The sequence below is a fragment of the Desmodus rotundus genome, chromosome 6, assembly GCF_022682495.2.
Source record: "Desmodus rotundus isolate HL8 chromosome 6, HLdesRot8A.1, whole genome shotgun sequence".
Taxonomy (NCBI): Eukaryota; Metazoa; Chordata; class Mammalia; order Chiroptera; family Phyllostomidae; genus Desmodus; species Desmodus rotundus.
This window is the reverse complement of record NC_071392.1, coordinates 84,819,513-84,839,591: the sequence shown is the minus strand read 5'-3', so window position 1 is coordinate 84,839,591 and position 20,079 is coordinate 84,819,513. Positions and strand designations below refer to the sequence as shown.

The following is a 20,079-nucleotide window of genomic DNA, read 5'->3' as shown; positions in this document are numbered from 1 at the left end:
ATGGCAGAATGAAACAAGAATGATTTAGAGTGCTATAAATTTGGGATATTCTGTGGAATGAGACCAGGGACTGATATGTCTCCATATGTACACAGAATCCATTATAACACTAATAGATAAAGAACTTAATGACAAATAACTTACAAACATATGAGGAAAAGTTGACTATTACACACACACACACCATCCATCCATCCAGCCATAGGATTCTAAAGTTATATTTTCAGAGAAGCTTTAAGAGCAATGTGCACATCAGCTATCAGTATCCAAAAACAAAAATGAAAACAACAAATGGGATTGATAAACTAAAGGGGGAATTCAAAGGCTAAAGTAATATAAAAAGTTATTAGTATTAAAACAAGAAAACCCACACTTGTTTGGCAGGTCTCGAAAAAAGTATGTGAGGTAGCAGGTGGGAGAGGGTGGCAGGGGGCTGAGAAGAGAGGGTGACAAAGACAAGATGAGGTGAGGGCCAGGGAAGGTCCCTAAAGCACGCTTGACATTTATTCTTTAGGTGACAAGGAATTACTACTAAAGAGTTTAAGAAGAAAACTAATATGATCTCATTTAGTTGAGTCAAAGAGAAAGTGTCCGTTTGAGCCACAGTAGATGCTCATAGACGTTAGTTCATGCCAGACGACTTCACGGCCTGGGTTAGGACGGCAGCAGCGAGAACGGAAAGACATGAGTGGATTTTCAAAATTCCTCAAATGAGCGTGGACTTTGGGATTAAGTGGGGAGAAAAAGAGAGAAATCAAACAAGCAGAGGAAAATAAGGAAAACAGGTAAGAGAATCCATTTGAAAGGCTGGAGGAATGAGGAGTGTAATTTTAACATGCTGCATTTTGGGGGCCTAGAGAAGAAGCCAGCAATGGCCTCTGAGGCGAAGATGTGGGATTGGAGATCTGGGCTGGAGATGCCAACGTGAAACTCAGAGACACGGAGCTGTCCCTAGTGCCAGCCTCCTGCAGACAACCTGCTATCTTTAGCAGGTTCTCCTAGATAGAAACCCTGCTTTTTCTGTTCTTAGCCCGCCCACTCCTGAACCAGGCCTCAAACTCCCTTCCTGGCCCATAGTATTTCCAAAAGATCTGGGAAAAACAACCGCAGAGTAAAGCCTAACTCTTTCTCAACTCTCACATGTGCTAATTAATCCCGGCGCCCACCACAGAAAACCTCTCACACGTCCATGCTGTCTTCGAACCTCAGCATACAGGGTGGGGCAGAAGTGGATTTACGGTTGTGAGTATGCAAAACAGAGTATATTCTTGCATTGTTGTTTATTAATTATTGAATTACTTTCCATACGAACAACTGTACACCTACTTTTGCCCCACCCTGTGTTTCATAACCCAGCCCTACTCCACGATGGACCTGCGTGTTCACTGAGACGTCAGTAAAGTTTGCGCCGTGTCCGGTTTTCATTTCACACCTGAGGGACTTTGTGGGCGGGTACGAGCAGTTTGCCAAGATCCACAATGCTGGATGACCAGCTGCAGCCTAGAGGATGTGGTTGAAAAGCCGCGCACATCTGATAAGACCTAGATCCTACATCTAGTCTTTGGTCGGGAATGATTTTGAGAAAATTACTCAAATTCCCCATTTCAGATCTGTCACCTACAGCTCTGGGGGAAAAAATGATACCAGCCCGGCCCTGTCTTCTCTGCCCAGGGTTGTCGAGATATTGGAGTGAGATGATGGGCTTATGAACATCTAAAGGGTTATAGTGACACGAAGTGTGATTAATTGACACCATACTAGACTGACTTCATATCAAGTGACCACCAACAACGTCTGTGAACTGAGCTCGGCGCACGGCGTTCAGTCGGCACTCAGTGGGTGTCAGCTATTAGCGCAATGGCTTTATCTCCGCAGTGCGCGCTCCCAATCAGCCCAGGATGACACGGGCAGAAAAATCTTTTCATTAGGTTAAAAAGCACTTAGAGGTCTTGCCTTCTTAACTGTCACCAGCATAAGTAATCTAGAATTCAAACATTCTCCACACGTCAGAACTGTTCTGTGAATGCTTCCCGTTTCACATTTCCTTGGCTCCAAGCTGCTGGTCAGGACAACCCAACCCAGCTGGTGATGACGGCCGAGTGATGAAAGAGTGATCCACAGGGAAAGAGGAAGCTAGGGTAATAAAGAAGGGAGGGGCTGAGGGGGAGTATAAATAACTATTAGGGGGTTCAGAGCAAACCTGGGGACACTGTCTTCTTGAGTTAAGGTGCAGAATCCTGTCCCCCACAGTCCTGGCCTCAGAAACTCCATGGGGAATATAAAGTCCTGAGCCTAGGCTTGCTTTCCCACAGACAGCTGAGCTACCTTTAGTCAGAGGGGCCTCTAGGAACGGCAGGTAGAGAGACCTGGACTAAGAAGCCTATGGAACTAGGCTTCTTTTTCCTTCCCTAAAGGCTCCAAGAGAGATACAGTCCCCCGCCCTTCCTGAAGCAGAAGGGCCTCCATCTGTCTATCTAGAACCCTCTTTCTCCCCCCTGGCGCGTGCCCCTATGCCTAACTATAGCCACTATTCTACCAGGTGTTCTCAAGGAGAAGACTGAGCTGCAAGTCCCATACCCTGCTGATCTTCTTCTACATGTCACAGGGAAAGATCTGGACCGCCATGAAATTTATCTTCTGTCTGAGTGTCCTTGCTGGTATGTATCCATCACCTTCTACTCCACCCTATAAGACAGAGGTTAATGTAGGATGAAGTGAGGCAAACAGGCGCAGGATGTGTGGAGGGCGCGAAAAAAGGGTCATGAGCAGAACTAGGGTCCCCCTGCCCCCCGCCTCTTATACCCCATCCACAGCTCTCAGGACAGGCTGAGCCCACTCTTCCAGTGCTAAGCTGTGGGGTGCTTTACGGTGTACACCTGCCTTGAAGAATACTCAACAGTGAGTGTCCCCCCTGGTTTTTTAAAATGTGGGCCTCATCGCCCACTGGGCAAGGCCCAGGGTAGCCCTGAGGACAGAGAGCTCATTCTGACATCAAAAGCTTAGAAACTCAGAATGCAGGGAATGGAGAAGGTGGGAACAAAAGATCAAATGCAAGGCCCTGCCCCGCACTCCCTGACTTCCATAAGGTTCTGAAGGCAGGATTCGCCGGTGGCATTGGACTGCCTGGGCCAAGTCACCAATTGGACAAGTTAATCAATCCATCTGGGCTCCAGTGTCTACAGTCAAAACGGGGATATTCCTGCCCACATAATAGGGTCATGGTGAAGGTTAAATAAATCCAAGAGCTCAGTGTCTTTTATCCGTATTAATACTCTGCCTTTTTTCCCTTGGAGTTTTTAACTGTGACCACATAGAGGAGCTTACGTGAAAAGCAGTTCTAGCTAAGTTTGGGGCAGATTAACAGAAGTACCAAGGGCAGCCCACACAGGAACAGGACTTTATTTCCGATACTAGAATAGCCTTTTTCCTCTTTCATCTCTAGTTTTTTAAGTAATTCATTTATAAAAAATATTACATATTCATGTCAAGAAATTTAGAAATATTAAAAAGTAAAAAAAATAAATAAACATCACTCATAATCCCCCCTCTCAATCAATACATGCTAATACTTGGTTTGAGTTTACTCCCGGATTTCATTTTATTTTTATATTTTTGAATTTAAGTGGTTTATTTTTGGCTTCTTGTTTTTAGACACTTGAATTACTGGATTTAATTATTTTTAACTTAAAGAAAAGGTACCAATATTTTCTTTGCTGTTCAATATTTATAAATATTATTTATACAATTTAAATAGTATGGTGTTCCATTTGTACATGTACTTTTCCACTTCAATGTCCAAATTACTGTATTGGACATTTATGCTTCCGATGTTTACCTATTATAGATAGTGCTAATATGAGCGGACTTACTCATAACCTTTGTCTACATCTGATTATTTCAGTAGAATGGATTCTTTGGGCTGGAACTATTAGGCCACAGGTGATGAATATTTGTAATTCCTGATGCCCATTAGTAAATTGCTTTTCAAAAAGTTAGAATAAATTGACACTCCTACGGGGCAGTGAATGAGAGTCTCAGTGTGCTTTCTTGGATTGAATCCTATCAATATAAAAGAAAAATGATTATTCTAAATATTAGATAAAATGGTACATCATTTTAATTTATATTTTCATTAGAAAAAAAAAGTTAAACATTTCCTGGCCAATCAATTACTTTTTTAAACTGTACATATTCCTTTTCAACCAGGAAACTGTTGATGGTACTGTTTGTTCTAAGAATGTCTGATATACAAAGAATGTTATTTCCTCAGGGACACTTCTCTCTGCCTGCTCGGCTGTGCAGCAGGAAGACCATGCCCCCTACTTGGCATACCTCAGGTCTCCCTTCAACCCCTGTGTGGGTGTCCTCATCAGAGAAAACTGGGTGCTGGCCCCAGCTCACTGCTACTTACCGTGAGTGTTGGGCATCGCCCCTTGCCCCTGAAATAGCTATTACTCATTCTACATCAGTGGTTCCCAAGTAGAGGCAATGCCACCCCGACCCAGGGTACATTGGCAAAGCCCGAAGGTATTTTGGGTTGTCACCACAGGGTTGGGGGTGGGGAGGACAGTGCTGTTGGCATCAACTAGTGAACAGAGGCCAGGGCAAGGACACTGCCAAAGGTCCTACGATGCACAGGACAGCCCCCACAACATGGATTTATCTGGCCCCCAAATGTCGATAGTGCTGCCATTGAAGAGCCCTGTTCCAGGTATCATGCCTCTTCAGTCTCCCATCAGCTGGTCCAAGTTTTGTACTGGCAATATGCAATATGAATGGAATGTGTTTCAGAAGTTAAGGAACCAACAGCTAACTTAGGAAGGCTCAAATTGGATACATTCAGGAGAAGTTTTAAAAAGAACTAAAGACAAAGGTACGGACAAGGGAAATAGGAAAAACACAAAGATTGGTTCAGTACTCCCACAGTTAGTATTAGAAAGGTACAGTTACTACCCCTAGACCTGAACGGGCGAGGAGAAAATGGGTATAAGTGGGGTTAGAAAGGGGGCAAGGGGAAGGAGAGAGAAAGGAATCATATGGAGAGACTGCCTTATATGAGCTGTAACCTTTGGTCATGAGACACAGCCAACAGCCAATCTATGGCAACCCTGCAGAGAGGGACCTGGGAGGATAAATACTCCAGACTCATAGTTCTTCCTCCAGTTACTTTCCGGTGCTTCCTAGTGGACAAAGCCTATGGACTTAATCCACATATATCACTTTCCAAAGGTACAGAGCAGGACAAAATGGGGTTGGGCGTGGATCTGATGAAGCAAACAGGAGCTATCCAACACTCAGGTCATCCCATTCCCTTACCTGCACCAGAATGTAAATGCCCGACTGGATAGGCTGGAGCTGCAAGGGAGGGGGAGTAATATAGCTGTGCCCTGCGTCATTTTCCTCTCCTCTGCATTAAGGGCGCTTCCTCAGAACCTAGTAGTCAATGGCTCCGCTACTGACTGTGTGACCAAGGTTGAATTACTCTCACGTGCCTCCGTGACTTCATCTGAAAAATTAAAATCAGAAACCCCTTCACAGATTAGTTGAGTGGTAAATGAGGTAACTCAAAATCCAGATGGAGAACTTGCCACATGGTAACCTGGCACATGGTAACATTCAGTATCGGCTTTGGTGGTGGTGGTGATGATGATGATGATAATGGTGGTAACGATAGTGATTACTTCCAAACCCTTCTCTCTCCAGAAACCTGAAAGTGATGCTGGGGAATTTCAGGATCAGAGTCAGGGATGGGACAGAGCAGATTATTAGCCCCATCAATATTATCCGCTACTGGAACTATAGTGATAGCTACCCCCAGGATGACCTCATGCTCATTAAGCTGTCTAAGTCAGCCAACTTCAGCCACAAAGTCCAGCCCCTGGACCTCGCCACCAGCAACGTCCGGCCAGGCACCATCTGTCTGCTTTCAGGCTTGGACTGGAGCCGAGACAACAACGGTGAGTGCACCGCTGAGGTCATCAGCTATCCCTCGGGAGGGGCACTCACGTCTGCATAGCTGAGAAGAGAGGACAGGAGTTTGGGGGAGACCAAAGGGAGAGACTACACAAGTGGTCTGGCAAAAAGAGACCCACCCAGCAATCTGAAGCTCCTCCTTTCCCAGGCTGTCTAATGCCCCACCCACCACCCATTTAGGGCTTCAGCAGCCGGATCCACAAGCCATCTGACCATATGGAGGACATGGGTTCTGATGGTCAGAGGCACGGTTCACATTGAAGAGGCTGTGCCCCTCCATCCCATACAGGCTCATGTTACATATAGAGGAGGCCTCTGAGACCCTGAGTCAGGCCACCTCTTCTTCCTCCAAGACTGGACAGAGAATAGAAAGAAAACTCTTCTTCTGACAGAGGAAAAAAAGGCTCTTTCAAAATCCCCAGGAGTGACTCTCATAACCATGCCCAGGATCATCTCCCTTTTCTTCATTCCTTGTTTTCTTCAGACACACAAACAAAACACCAGTTGTAACAACTGTGAACAGGAAGGTTTCTTTACCCTTGTCCTCCCTCAGGCCGACACCCCGATTTAAGGCAGAACCTGGAGGCCCCTGTGATGTCTGATAAAGAGTGCCAGAAAACCGAGCAAGGAAAAAGCCACAGGAACTCCTTATGTGTTAAATTTGTCAAAGTATTCAGCCGAATTTTTGGGGTAATCTTTTCTCTATATTCAGCTTTCATGAACTTGTGTGTGTCTAGTTAACTACTTAATACTTGATATTAAGGAAAATGGAAAGCCCGCATCCTCTCAATTTTTTTGAGAATCTGGCAAGGCTGCAGCAAGCCCCTGTTGCTTCTTCAGTAATGGGCTCTCCTTACCAATGCCCTTACTCATTTAAGGGCTTCGTGCAGTGCCTGCAGTTAAGAATACTGTTATTCTCATAGCCGCAAGCGAAAATGGGCATTGCTGAAAAAAAGATAATTCAGACTTTTCTCAAATAGAAACTGGCTTCACTAGTTCCGATAAGTGGGGTTTGACTCATTTTACATGTGAGTTCTCAGAAGGTTTTTCTCTAATTCTCTCAAGATCACACAAGGATAATGGCAGCAAAGCCAGATAAATGGCTCAAGGCCCCTGTCTCCCCCTTCAGCACTCTTTTCAGGACCCAGCCTGCTACCTCTAGGCAGGGCTCGCCCAAGCTGGGGACTAGAGTGCACCTTTGAGATCTAACCAAATCTCTCTCTCCCTCTCCCTCTCTCTGCACCGACTCCGGTAGGAAGTGGCCGTTGCTACTGTCGTCTGCAAAAACAAGCTCCAGGGGATCGAGGTCGGACACTTCATGGGCGGGGACGTCGGCATCTACACCAATGTTTACAAATACATATCCTGGATTGAGAGCATCACTAAAAACAAATGAGACCCTGCGACTCGCTCTGCAGCCCACCGGCTCTGCCACTGACTGTGCAAGCGCTCTTTTCCCCAAACTCAAAATGAAACATCCAAATACAAGCATTTGGATGCATCACACCAACAGGCTATGTTTTCTTATTTTTGTTCTTGTTCTAATTTCTTATTTTGTTTCTTATTCTAAAAGAACCAAAAGCAAAAGATGAAACGAAAACGTACTACACTGTCCTGGGGGTACATCTGCTCATAACAACCTTGAGGTTATCTTTTATCCCCGAGTCACAAATGAGAAAATTAGAACTAAAAGAGGTTACTTAACATTGTCTACAGCTGGTGGATATCAGACCCTGGACTGCAACCCCATAATGTCAGAGTCGCAATCCCACGCAAGAGCCTCAAAATCAGAGGAGTTCGTATGGCATCGCAACAGATGCTGACTTCTGTTTTCCTGCTATCTCTCTTATCACTCAAAGGGCTTGAGGTTCTCACTTGAGTCCAAGATCCTGGGTACTGGAACGAGCTCCCCTAAGAATGGCATGCTTGATCTCACTGATGTACTGACTGCAGCATGAAGCAGGGAGAGAGATAGTGGCTGGGTAGAAAGTAAAAAACAGAACTTCAGGCAAGAGTTACCAAGCATAAACAAAGTCTAAAGGGAGGCCTGGCAGCTGCAGAGTGAGGTGAGTAAGTCACCCAGATCCAAGAAGGGCATAATCTCAGGGCAGCAGCAGAGCTCAAGAGGCAGAGACAGCTGAGAGGAGGTGAAGGATGGGGAGAAATTGGGCGTGGCCACAGATCATGAGATTAACAAGGTCAAGAAAGCAGGTCCCAGTCCTCTTGATGAGAACTTGGTAAAACACCTCTCCATATATCCCAAATCTGGAAGTGATAGAGGAATTCTGGGTACCCAAGAGATTGAGGCATATAAGACAAGGATGGACAAAGTAATCTCCCAGCAGAAGATATAGGAAATAACCACACGCTATCCTTGGGCAATATTTTATATTCCTACAGTTTAAAATACAATCCAAACTTTAACGATTTCTGTGTTAGGTATAAAAATGCCCCTTATCAAAGTGGCCATACCCTAATCCCAAGACCCCATGAATATGTTATTTTATACAGAAAATGAAGCTTTGCAGGTATACACTTATGTTTGTGACCCTTAAGATGGGCAGAGTATCCTGGATTATGTGAGTGGGACCAATGTAATCACATAGGCTCTTTATAGGAGAAGAGGAAGCAGACTATTTGGCCAGAGAAATATGCCAACAGAAAAAGAGGCGGTCGAGATTCAAAGCACGAGAAGGACCTGAGCCACCACCACAGGCTCTGAAGATGGAGGAAGCAGGCCACAAGGCAATAAATGCGAACAATCCAGAAACTGGAAAGGACCCTCAGCCACCAGCTAGCAAGGAAACGGGGACTTCCATCCCCTCTAAAACTGTTCTTTCTGAAGTCACCCATGACTTGTATAACTCTACATTCAAAGGTCTCATCTTACTTGACCTTGTCAGCATCATTTGACAGTCAGTCATTCTCTCTCCCTGAAAAGATTCTTTACTTGGCCTCCAGGACATCACGGTCTTTTGTCCATCTGCCCTCCTGGCTATCTCTTTTCAGCCTCCTTTATTAATGCAACCACATCTCTCTTAACCTCTTAACACCAGAGTTCTCCAAGTTTTAGTCTTGGACTTCTTCTTTTATCTATATGCACCTACTTCCTTAGTGAACTACACCAGTCTTATGATTTTATTTATTCATTTATTATTGAATTTATTGGGGTGACATTGGCTGATTAAACCATACAGGCTTCAAGTGTACAACTCAATACCACATCATCTGCACACTGCATCACCACTCACCATCCAAAGTCAAGTCTCTTTCAGCCACCGTTGATCCCCACTTTGTCCTCTTCCATCCCCACCCCCTTCCCTCTGGTTGTCACCACACTGCTGTCCGTGTCTGTGTGTCATATATACATATATATTTTTGTTCAATCCCTTCACCTTTTCCACACAGTCTCCCAAGCCCCTGCCCCTCTGACAGCTGTCAGCCTGTTTTATGTATCTATGCTTCTGTTTCCAGTTTGCTCATTGAATTATTTTGTTTATTAGATTCCACATGTAAGTGAGACAATATAGTATTTGTCTTTCTCTGACTTATTTCACTTAGGATAATAATTTCCAGGTCCATCAGTGCTGTCGCAAAAGATTTTTCCACTTTTACAGCTGAGTGGTATTCCGTCGTGTAAATGTGTCACAGCTTTTTTATACCTTCACCTACTGATGGGCACATGGTCTGTTTCCAGATATGAGCTACTATAAATAATGCTGCAATGAATACAGGGGTACACCTTTATGGTCAATTAATATTCGACAAAGGAGGCAAGGGCCTACAATGGAGTAAAGACAGTCTCTTCCATAAATGGTGCTGGGAAATTTGGACAGGTACATGAAAAAAAATGAAACTAGACCACCAACCTACACCACAAACCAGAAAAACTCAAAATGCATAAAAGACTCAAATGTAACTTGTGAAACCATAAAAATCATAGAAGAAAACATAGACAGTAAATCTCAGGCATCTTTTGTAGCAATATTTTTACCAATATATCTCTGTGGGCAAAGGAAATACAGAAAAAAATAAACAGAACTACATCAAACTAAAAGACTTTTTTGCAGCAAAAGAAACCATCAACAAAATGAAAAGGCAACTCACTGCATGGGAGAGCATATTCACTAATAAAACATCTGATAAGAGGTTAATTTCCAAAATATATTAAGAACTTAAACGACTCAACACCAAGAAGACAATGCAATTAAAAATGAGCAGAGGATCTAGACACTTCTCCAGTCCTATGATTTTAAATACCATATGCAATCTAAGAATTCCCAAATGTCCTGGGTATCTCCAGCTTAGACTTTTCCCTTGACTTCCAGTCTCAGATGTTCAGCTCTGCACTCAACATCTCTATTTTGATATCTAGTATACATCTCAGACTTAACGTCCAAAACTGAACTCCAAGTCGTACCCCCAGATCAACGTGCTTCACCCACTGTCTTCCCCAAACAAGCTGATGCCCCTGCAAGTTGCTCAGGCCAAAAACCTTAGACTCACTTCTCTCATACCTCGTATTCAATCGATAGCTAAATCCTGCCAGGTCTCCCTCCAAAACATTTCAACTATCTTTACATCTTTAATTTTTAATATGTCTTGGAGCATATAATTCAGTGGGTTTTTTAATATTTACAGAGTTAAGCAATCATCACCACTATTTAATTTTAGAACATTTCATGAACCCTAAAGAATCCCTGCACACATAGGCAGTCATTACCCATCACCTCTGTCTTTTGCCCCTGGAAACAACTACTATGGAACTTTTGTATAGTAAACGGAATCATATAATATGTAGTCTTCAGAACAGGCTTCTTTCACTTAGCATAATGTTTTCAATTTTTATCTATTTGTAGCATACATGAGCACTTCTTCCCTTTTTATAGTTGAATGGTGTTCTGTGTATGAATACATACACCATATTTTATGTATCCATTCAGCAGATGATGGGCATCCGGCTGTCTCCACTTCATCGCTATAACGGCAATGCTGCCATGAACATTCATGCCCAAGTTTTTGTGTGAAATATGTTTTCATTTTTCTTGGATATGCACCTAGAGCGGAGGTGCTGGTTCATACAGTAACTGTGTATTTTTGGTATTTTGAAGCACTGCCAAATTTTTTTCCAAAGTCCCTGCAGCAGGTTATATTGCCACCAGCAATGAATAGGGGTTCCAATCTCTCCACACCTTCATCAACAGGTATTATTGTCTTTTTTATTTTAGCTAATCTGATGGATGTGAAATGACATCTCAGCGGGGTTTCAATTTGCATTTCCCTAATGACTGAGGGTGTTGACCACCTTTTCATGGGCTTGTTGTCGTCTGCTATATCTTCCCTGCAAAAGCACCTCCTCAAACCCTTGGTCCACTTTCAATTACATTGTCTTTTTACTATTGAGTTGTAAGAATCTTTCTATTTCCTGGATACAGGCCTCTTATCAGATATACTGTTTGCAAATATTTCTCCTATTCTATAGTTTGTCTTTTCACTTCCTTGATGGTGTCCTTTGAAGCACAGAAGCTTTTTGAATTGTTGAAATCCAAATGATCTACTCTGTTTCTGTTGTTGTTGTTGTTGCTTTTTTTTTGGTGTGAATCTAAGAAATCATTCCTAACCTAAGGTCACCAACAGTTATAGAAGTTGTTTCTGAGAGATATAGAGATGTACAGTCATAAGAATCACTCTTAGGTCTATGATGTGTTTATAGTCGATTTTTGTATACAGTGTGAGGTAAGGATCCAACTTCCCAGCACCATTTGTTAAAAGGACTTCTTTTACCACAAAATTGTCTTGGCATCCTTAACTAAAATCATTTGACCATAATTCCTTAATTATGAGGATTTATTTCTGGACCCTCAATTCCATTCCATTCATTCATATGTCTCTCCTTCTTCCAGTAAGACACTGTTCTGATTACTATCCCTTTGTAGTAAGTTTTGATAGTAAGAAGTGAGAGTCCTCCAAATTTGGTCTTTTTCAAATCGTTTTGAGATGGGCCTCTTGCAATACCATATAAACTTTAGGACCAGCTTGTCAATACCTGAAAAAAAGGGCCACTGGGTTTAGATAGAATTGTGTTGATCTCAAATATTAAGTACTCAAATCCATGAACATGCAATATCTTTCCATTTATTTAGGTCTTATTGAATTTCTTTCAGCAATGTTGTATGGTGTTCACGTACAAGTCTTGCACTTCTGTTAAACTTCTTCCTTAGTAATTTATTCTTTCTATAGACTACAAAGCCTGCTATTATAAATGGAAGTGTTTTCTCAACTTCATTTTTGGAAGTTCATTGCTAGTGTACAAATATATAATTAAATTTTTTGCATTGACCTTGCACCCTTGTAACCTTGCTTAAGTTGTTTACTAAATAGTTTTACTGTGGATTCCATAGGATTTTCTATATACAAGATCATGACATCACTTTTTTGCTTTTAGTAATCTGATAGTAATCCTATCGGTGGATTTTCTACTTAGTAAGTCTTTTCAAAGAACAAAATTTGACTTATGAATATATGTAAGTCAAAAGAATGGTACGCTCAGAGATAACCGAAGAGAAGTTAATCACTTATAAAGATGTGAGCAGGATTAAAGAAACTAGCGAGGGATAGTGAAGTGCACAGATATTCGGGAAGCCGCTGCCAAACCCTGTTTGTCAGGTATTTCCATTCTACCGCTCTCTGGCTTTAATCCTTACCAGTGCAAATACTTAGCTACTTTTCCGAAGAGTAGTATGACAATAACACTAAAGGTATTACAGTATGGTAATATTAAGTACTTACAGATATTACTGTGCACGGGGCACTCTTCCAAGCACTTCACATATATTAATTCATTTAATCCTCATGACAAACTTACGACAAATAAGTCGTCCTCCTATAAAGTGATATAAGTGTTCTCATAAAACATATTGCAAAATCATGCAAGTAAATTAAAAGAGCTTATGAAGGAAGTAATATTGGAGAAGACTACTGAAAACCTGTGCAACCTTGTAACCCCGGCACTAACTGAAATAAAAACAACCCTAATAAGAATCCTGGAAAGATATGTGTTTCTGCTAGCCTTTGCGCTCAGCCTCCATCACTCACAGCTTTTAAACTGGGGCTTGCTCCTCTTTCGAGGAACAAATCTTTGAGGGCACTACTTTCTAAAGAGCAGTTTCATTACCATTAAAAATACGCACCAGCCTGTAGCCTTATCTAACAATGACCTTTTTAAAAACACAAAAGGAATGTTTTTCAGCTACTGAATTCTCACTCATAATTTCACCAGTAACTCAGCATTGTGTAGAATGTAAAGGTTCTGGAAGCTACTGCTCCACTAGCTCCCACTAAAGGAAAGCACTTCAGCAAAGTTTTCAGCTTTCCTCTTGGAGTGCTCATATATTGCTAAGGCTTTCATTGTAATGGAAGTAAATTACCTCAATAGTTTATTTTGTCTTCAGTCTATACGCTTATTTTTTTTTTGTCTATTCATCCTATTTCCTTTACTTCATTCTATCACATTGTGTAGCACTGGTAATTACTCGTGCTAGATAATTTTCCTCCTAGAATCACCTTCATTTACATGCAGCATTGACCCCCTTCATTCAGTTGTAAATGTCACACCGCAGTCTTTCCAAAGTCCTTCAGAGTTTCAAGATTTTCTTTTATTGTTAGAATACTTCAGAATTTGCTCACTAACTCATAATCATCAACCCACTAAGCTTTCACTGACATTTTAAAAATCAACTCCCTGTGATTAATGCAAAATAAACATTTTACATTAGCCAGAAAAATATTTCTAAACTTCTCTTCTTGGTGTAATTGGAGTTTAAGAAAAAAAAAAAATTGCTAGAATAAAATGTAATGCCCAGCCTTGTTTTTCTGCATTCCGCTGGGAAGCGGCACTCTGATTTTTGACCTGTTCTTTCTCTCTTAAAGTTCTGAAAACTTTCCTTTCATCTTTGATAGTCTTAAACCTTTTTATAATGTGCATAAGTGTGAAGGGCCGGCCCCAGCAACTTATCCATCTTGTTTAGCACCCTTTGAACCTTTTCAATCTAGAATTTTTTTTATCTTCCTTTAATTCAGTGCAATTTTTGGTCATTCATTCTTCAAATATTTCATTCCTGCTTTCATTTTTACCATGTCCTTCTGGGACTCCATTTACACACACACTTACCCTGTTATTTATGTGTTTGTTTGTTTGTTTGTTTTTGTATTGCTTGATTTTATTTTACACTAGGTTGTGGGCACAAAGCAACTGTCCTTACTGAAGTTCACAAGTAGCTTCACTCTGAACATTTTTAACAATGTACATTAAAAAAATTGTTGCAAATTGTTCTGCAATCCAAATATACTATAGCTTGGAAAATGTTTAGAAAACAAAAGCCAACATAGAAAGACAGATTAAAACGACTAGAACAGTACGAGTTTTATTGGCTCTGATTTTGTAGTTTTCTTACTACATCATCGATGTCAGAAATCTGTTCCTTCCACTGGCTCCATTGCTCGGGACTTAAAGAAATGCCTTTTCTCCCTTGTTTCACTTCCCCTTCTGAATCCATCCGTACTCTCTACTATCAATTAGGACTTTTCCTTTAAATCCCAAACGCTGGCTCATTTTCTCAGTCCGAAACATGTTACCATCTCTGCTGCTGAGGGTCTTCCTTGGACGGTGACAGGGCTCTTGAACTTTCACCAGGATTTGCTTCTTTCCTTGTTTTCCTGAAGAAACGTGCTTTTTCCTCTTTAACTTTTTGTCAGTGTCCCTCCCTTTCAGAATGGCTGCCAGAGAGCTTGAGGAAACACGTTCCTTTGACGGAGGCACTGCTTCCCTCCTGCCCCCTAACAGCCCTGTGCTCACTCGCTCTGACTCTGCCCTGTTATTTCTCTCCGTCATACAGCTTTCTTCTCTTTTATATTTCCCACCTTTCTATCGCTTCCCCATACCTTCTAAGACAGGTCTTTGGACTGACCTTCCCGTGCATTAATTCACCATCAGCTGTATTGATTCTGCTGCTTAGACTAGTTGATGAGCACTTCATTTCATCTAATTTAAAGATGCATCGTTCAGAAGCCAAAGGAGAATCAGACTTTTCCTCCACCCCCGCCCCAGGACCTGTCTGCCAGGCAGGAGTGTGACCTGGAATCAGCCACCCAGAGGCTCTTCGCCAGGATTCGGGAACTTGGAGCTATGACTGAAAGGGACACATGCCCAGAGGCAGTGGGCAGGGTAAGGACACAGTGCTGACAGATGTACTGTGTGTGATGGCACCAGCGTCAGTCCTCTCGAGTGACTTGGTCGTGTTCTCAGTTGTTTAACCCTCTTGGTTGCCATTTTGACACTTACTCCTGCCTAGAGGACAGGTCCTGGGGTGGGGGTGGAGGAAAAGTCTGATCCCCCTTTGGCTTCTGAACGATGCATCTTTAAATTAGACGAAATGAAGTGCTCATCAACTAGTCTAAGCAGCAGAATCAATACAGCCGATGGTGAATTAATGAACGGGAAGGTCAGTCCAAAGACCTATCTTAGAAGGTATGGGGAAGCGATAGAAAGGTGGAAAATGTAAAAGAGAAGAAAGCTGTACGACACTGCAGCCTTCCCCCCGATTCTTTCAGAAGAAGCCAGTTTTCTTCCTGCAGATTTATTTTCTCCTTAAGCCACATGGAGTTGAACAATGAGTTGGGTCCTGGGAGAAGTGGAGGAGAGTTGAAACACTAACTTCCTCCCTCTACTTTAGTTAAGATTCTCTAGATACTGCCATAAGTTATGATTCAAAAACTAAGTTGAAAAACATATTACTTAAAGTTTTAAAATTAATGACTGGTAGAATGACAAATAAATAAAACTAATCAAATATTGGAGAGGGGAATAGATTTGGGGTTGAGATAATCCCCAAACTTTAATGAATGGGATTCAGAAGTTATAGTTCAAAGTTGATAAAACAAGTAAGAGGGGCAAATCTTAGTTAGAGTTGCGAAAATAATCACTAGAAGAACTAAGACAAATGGGAAAATTTGACCATATTTGGCCAGTGAGACTAACAAGAGAGAAAGGGGCACACGCCGCAGTTCATTTTCTACCCTTCTGTACCACTTAAATCTTTCTGAGTCCCCCTCTAGGCTACACAGTCACTCCCCATAACATAAAGGAAGGCTAGTGATACTACACACACGGGCGCACACACACGCACGCACACGCACGCGGGTCCAGCTGCGGCTCTCAGAATGCAAACTACAGAACGTTTAATTACATAGGAATCGATTCAAGAACACAGATTTGCCTCCAGATTTGTTTTATTGGGTAAAACACAAAGCAACCCCACACCCATCATGAGCTAAACCATGTGCAGAAACACAGGGAAATCTAATCCCAAAAGGTGACTGGGGAAACACACGGGTTTTGTCCCTCGGAAAAGCAAGTCGCAGAAACTCCAGATGGGCAGGAGTTTGGGCCCTGGACCCCATGCACCCCACCAACACCAGACTTGCAGGATTAGCTGCTTATTTCACCTGTTTAAAGTACTCAACTCGGGCACTCCACAGGCAATAAATTCTTACAGGTCTGAACAAGAGGGACTTCAGGTTTACTGGACATATGCAACACTTGGGAGTCCAAAAATCTGCAACTGCTTTATCTGCATTTTTTCCAGTTGACAGTTGATGATCCTGAGCAAATTCTCATTCCAGCCTAAGTTTTGTTGTCTGTAAAATGGAGTTAGACTTACTAACTGCACAGAGCTGCTATTAAAATCTGATGGAATGATGGACTACATGTAAGAATACTTGATAAAATGTAAACACCCCCCCCCCCCCGGGAATGTGAGGTTCTATAACTGCCATTACAACGCTTGGTCACAAAGGACATCGGTACAAACGTGGCCATGGCATGATGAAAAATTCACACTGCTACCAAAAACATAACCAAGGAGAGGCCTCTCTCTACTTGAAAAGAATGGACTATCACTCCCAGAAAACAGAACTCACTGAGACGCTGGTGGAGCCAGCTCTCCCCTCAATGGCAAACACCCACACGTGGCTCCCATGTACCGCAGTTCACAACTTTCAGTAAGGGGGAGACATGTTAGAGAAAATAAGTTAATGAAAATAGAGTAGCATGATGTGTAGGAAGTGGAAAAAAACTTTAAGCCTATTAAGTATTGCCCATTAGATTCTAGGCCCCCTAGAACTGAACCAAAAGCAATGTGTTCATACAAGGCTAAAAACTAAGGCTGAGGAAGCACACAGGAGAGGGATGGGTTTCGGAGGAGGGCCCTGAGAAGCCAGCTCATTAGGAAGGCAGCATGATGTCAAAGGAAGAGCCCCGCACCAGGAGTCAGGAAGCTGCATTCTAGATAGGGTTCCAGGCACTCGGAACCTAGGGGAAAGCAAAAACAGACCCAGCTCCTGCTGCTATGCGTCTGCCCCCAGGTGCCATCCAGCGCAAAGACTCGGCCTGCTCAGACTCTGACCTCGGGTTGTGGGGAGGCCCCAGTGGACCCTCAGGGTGGCTGAATGACCAAGGAGGGTGAGGCTTGACATCTTCAAGGAGCGGTGTTCTTTTTGAGAGCAGAAGCAAGTGCTCCTCACTCCTTTAGCCCCGCTCTAGGTCTGGGCTTTGAAGCTTCATATCAATCAAGGCAGCCAACTGACTTCTAGGGCTCAAACAAATGTCCTGATATATAAAGATGTTTTATTCTGTTTTTTAGTTAGATAACTAGACCTACTATGTTAAAGAAATGGCAAAAGAATATTACATACATCTTTTTTTAAAGCTTATCCAAAATGCCTAACATTAAGGGATAGGTAAAATTTCACAAAAATTAATCTTATTGCTCCTAATCTCTGTTTCCTACAATAGGAAAAATGTAACGTACATATGTAATTTAAGAAGAAATGTATTATTTACTATACATAAACAGAATATAACACCCCTTTCACCAAACCTAAAGCCCCAGTGCTGATTTCCATAATATGTTAAAATAATGTACTCTGCACTGACAAGAAAGAAATAGTATTTTTAGTCTACGATTCCTGTGGACCGTTTGTGTGAAAGAAGGAAAACTTCAGAAGCTGTAAAAGTCAACTCCCCCACAGAAAGCTGTCAAAAGACTGTCTGGTACCCCGACCACTCTTCTGCCTCGGGCGCGCAGGCCTCAAGACCACCCAGCACATGCTGCCTTCCACAGGGTCCCCCGACAAGCCTCCTTCGCCCTGGGATTCCCCGTGACCAATAGGACAGAATGAAGAGAAGGACAGTCAGCCATGAGTGTCTCTGAGAGGAAGACAGTGGCGAGATTAGCAGGAGGTGCCTTGGAGGTGATGGAGTAGGGGCTGGCCACAAAGTAAACCACGTAAAGTGTAAGGAAGCAGACCAAGGACTTCAGGACAGTGACATGAGCCCTGGCCCGAGCATCACTCCTGCCAGTGGTGTGGGCCTTCATCTTCCTGTGGTGTCTGTACAAAGAGACAATCAGCATCCCAGAGGAAATAAGAAACAACACAAAAGGCAATGCACTTCCCAAACTGAGCTGCAATACACGCTGCTAGTGCCAGTTTGAAATGTGGTACAAGATGCTGCTATTTCTTTGGGAAGGACTGTTGAACTCTGAGCCAATGTGGGCTACAAGTAACACATGGGTCATGAGACCCCCTAAAAGGCACCAGCCACTCAGGCAATAAGCTCTCTGCTTCAGCCACAGGTAGACGCAGTGTTCAAAGGTCATGATCTTCTTGCAGTAAAACTGAGGAAAGTAGCAAACCACAGGCTGGCCTGGCTTACCACAACCCAGAAGACACTGAGAGAGCAAAGCCCAAGATTGCTCTGGAAGAACGGACACAGGATTAAGGCCACCATGACCAAGCACTGCAGGAGAAATCAGCAGCCAGCCAGGCCCAGGATAATGAGGTGGTAGGAGAGCCCCTTGGATTTTCTGACCTATCCTCGAAGACTCCAGACCACAAGGACTCCATTTCCAACCAGGCCGATGAAAAACTCGGCCACGGCCACCAGCATGAGCGGCCCTAGGGCAGCAGTCCACACGGCTGTGGAAGGGGTCCTCTCGGTTGTCTCGGGAAGGGCCCTGCTCTCCTGCTGAGGATGAGTGCAGCTCCTGGTGGGGCTGCAGGTCCCCTGAGCGTGACACCACACTCACGGTGGATTTTCACACCACAAAATCTGGATTTGGCCTTGCGCTTCTGCAACCTGCCCTCAAGCAGACACTGACCAGCTGTGACCAGGAACAGAGTGTAGAAGTCATGATCCCCCTTTGTATTTGCATCCACATGAGTGAACTCTGAGCCTAGGCCCAGACACTGGACCAGCAACGCAGATACCAACTTTCCTTCTCAGGGCTCACGGGCCGACATCCAGACACCAGCGCCTAAAATGAGATGTGTCAATGAGAAAGGCCAGATCAGAGCACTCTCAGGTTCTATACCCTGCCAGATGTGAGCTCACGTGAATAAAAAAAGAAATTTTATTTTCACAAAAAGAACTATGAACATATAAGCATGGAAGTCAAATAAACACAAAAATTTAAAATATATTTCATTACTAAAGAGAGAAGTAAAGGAAGTTTGGGGTCAGAAAACAATCAGAGAGCCAAAATGTTATATTTAAGTGCCAAATAATAAAAAATATATATGTAGGTCAGGTAGAGATGTTCTTGTTAATCTTGTTAATCTTCGAAGCCCCCTGCCCTGACGACCAGCTGTCCTCGCATACTTAACTTAGCATATATCTCACATCAAGGTCTCAAAGGAAGGAGATGAGGAAGAAGATGAGCTCCAAGAAGTGGGAAAAAAAGATAAGTACAGTTATCAAGAAACACAGGTAAAGCTTCATTTATCATCCAGATTCCAACTTCCCTGGGCCAGCCCCACGCAGATATGTGCGTGGGAGACTAAATTCTGAGACGGCCCCCAGGATCACCACCCTGAATAACCCGTGAGCTGCAACGGGACTGTGAACAAAATGGGATGGCATTTCTGTGCTTACATTTTGTGGCAAAGATGATAGGCTTTGGCAGATGTAATTAAGATCCCAAATTAGGCAAGGTTGAGTTTTTCCAAAAGGAGATCATCCTGGGTAGGCCTGACTTAATCAGTTAAAGT

General features: G+C 43.0%; 2 protein-coding genes across 3 annotated transcripts; one reads left to right on the top strand and one right to left on the bottom strand.

Moving 5' to 3' along the window:
- Positions 1 to 2,203: 2,203 nt before the first annotated feature.
- Positions 2,204 to 7,447, top strand: PRSS37 (serine protease 37). 2 transcript variants are annotated; one of them, XM_045191168.2, is made up of 6 exons: positions 2,204 to 2,227; positions 2,540 to 2,657; positions 4,271 to 4,412; positions 5,704 to 5,957; positions 6,527 to 6,663; positions 7,229 to 7,447. In XM_045191168.2, exons 2-6 carry the CDS (start codon positions 2,597 to 2,599, stop codon positions 7,367 to 7,369), a joined length of 735 nt encoding a protein of 244 aa, XP_045047103.2. In that variant the 5' UTR covers positions 2,204 to 2,227; positions 2,540 to 2,596; the 3' UTR covers positions 7,370 to 7,447. The 2 variants fall into 2 exon arrangements, with proteins under 2 accessions (XP_045047103.2, XP_024410783.2); XM_024555015.3 differs by having other exon boundaries at positions 2,212 to 2,227; positions 2,606 to 2,657.
- Positions 7,448 to 18,119: 10,672 nt separating this feature from the next.
- On the bottom strand, positions 18,120 to 19,332 carry TAS2R5 (taste 2 receptor member 5). Its single transcript, XM_053927388.1, is given in 4 exon segments — positions 18,120 to 18,709; positions 18,712 to 19,008; positions 19,119 to 19,193; positions 19,323 to 19,332. Coding segments are annotated over 4 exon segments (972 nt in total).
- Between the last annotated feature and the right edge of the window lie 747 nt (positions 19,333 to 20,079).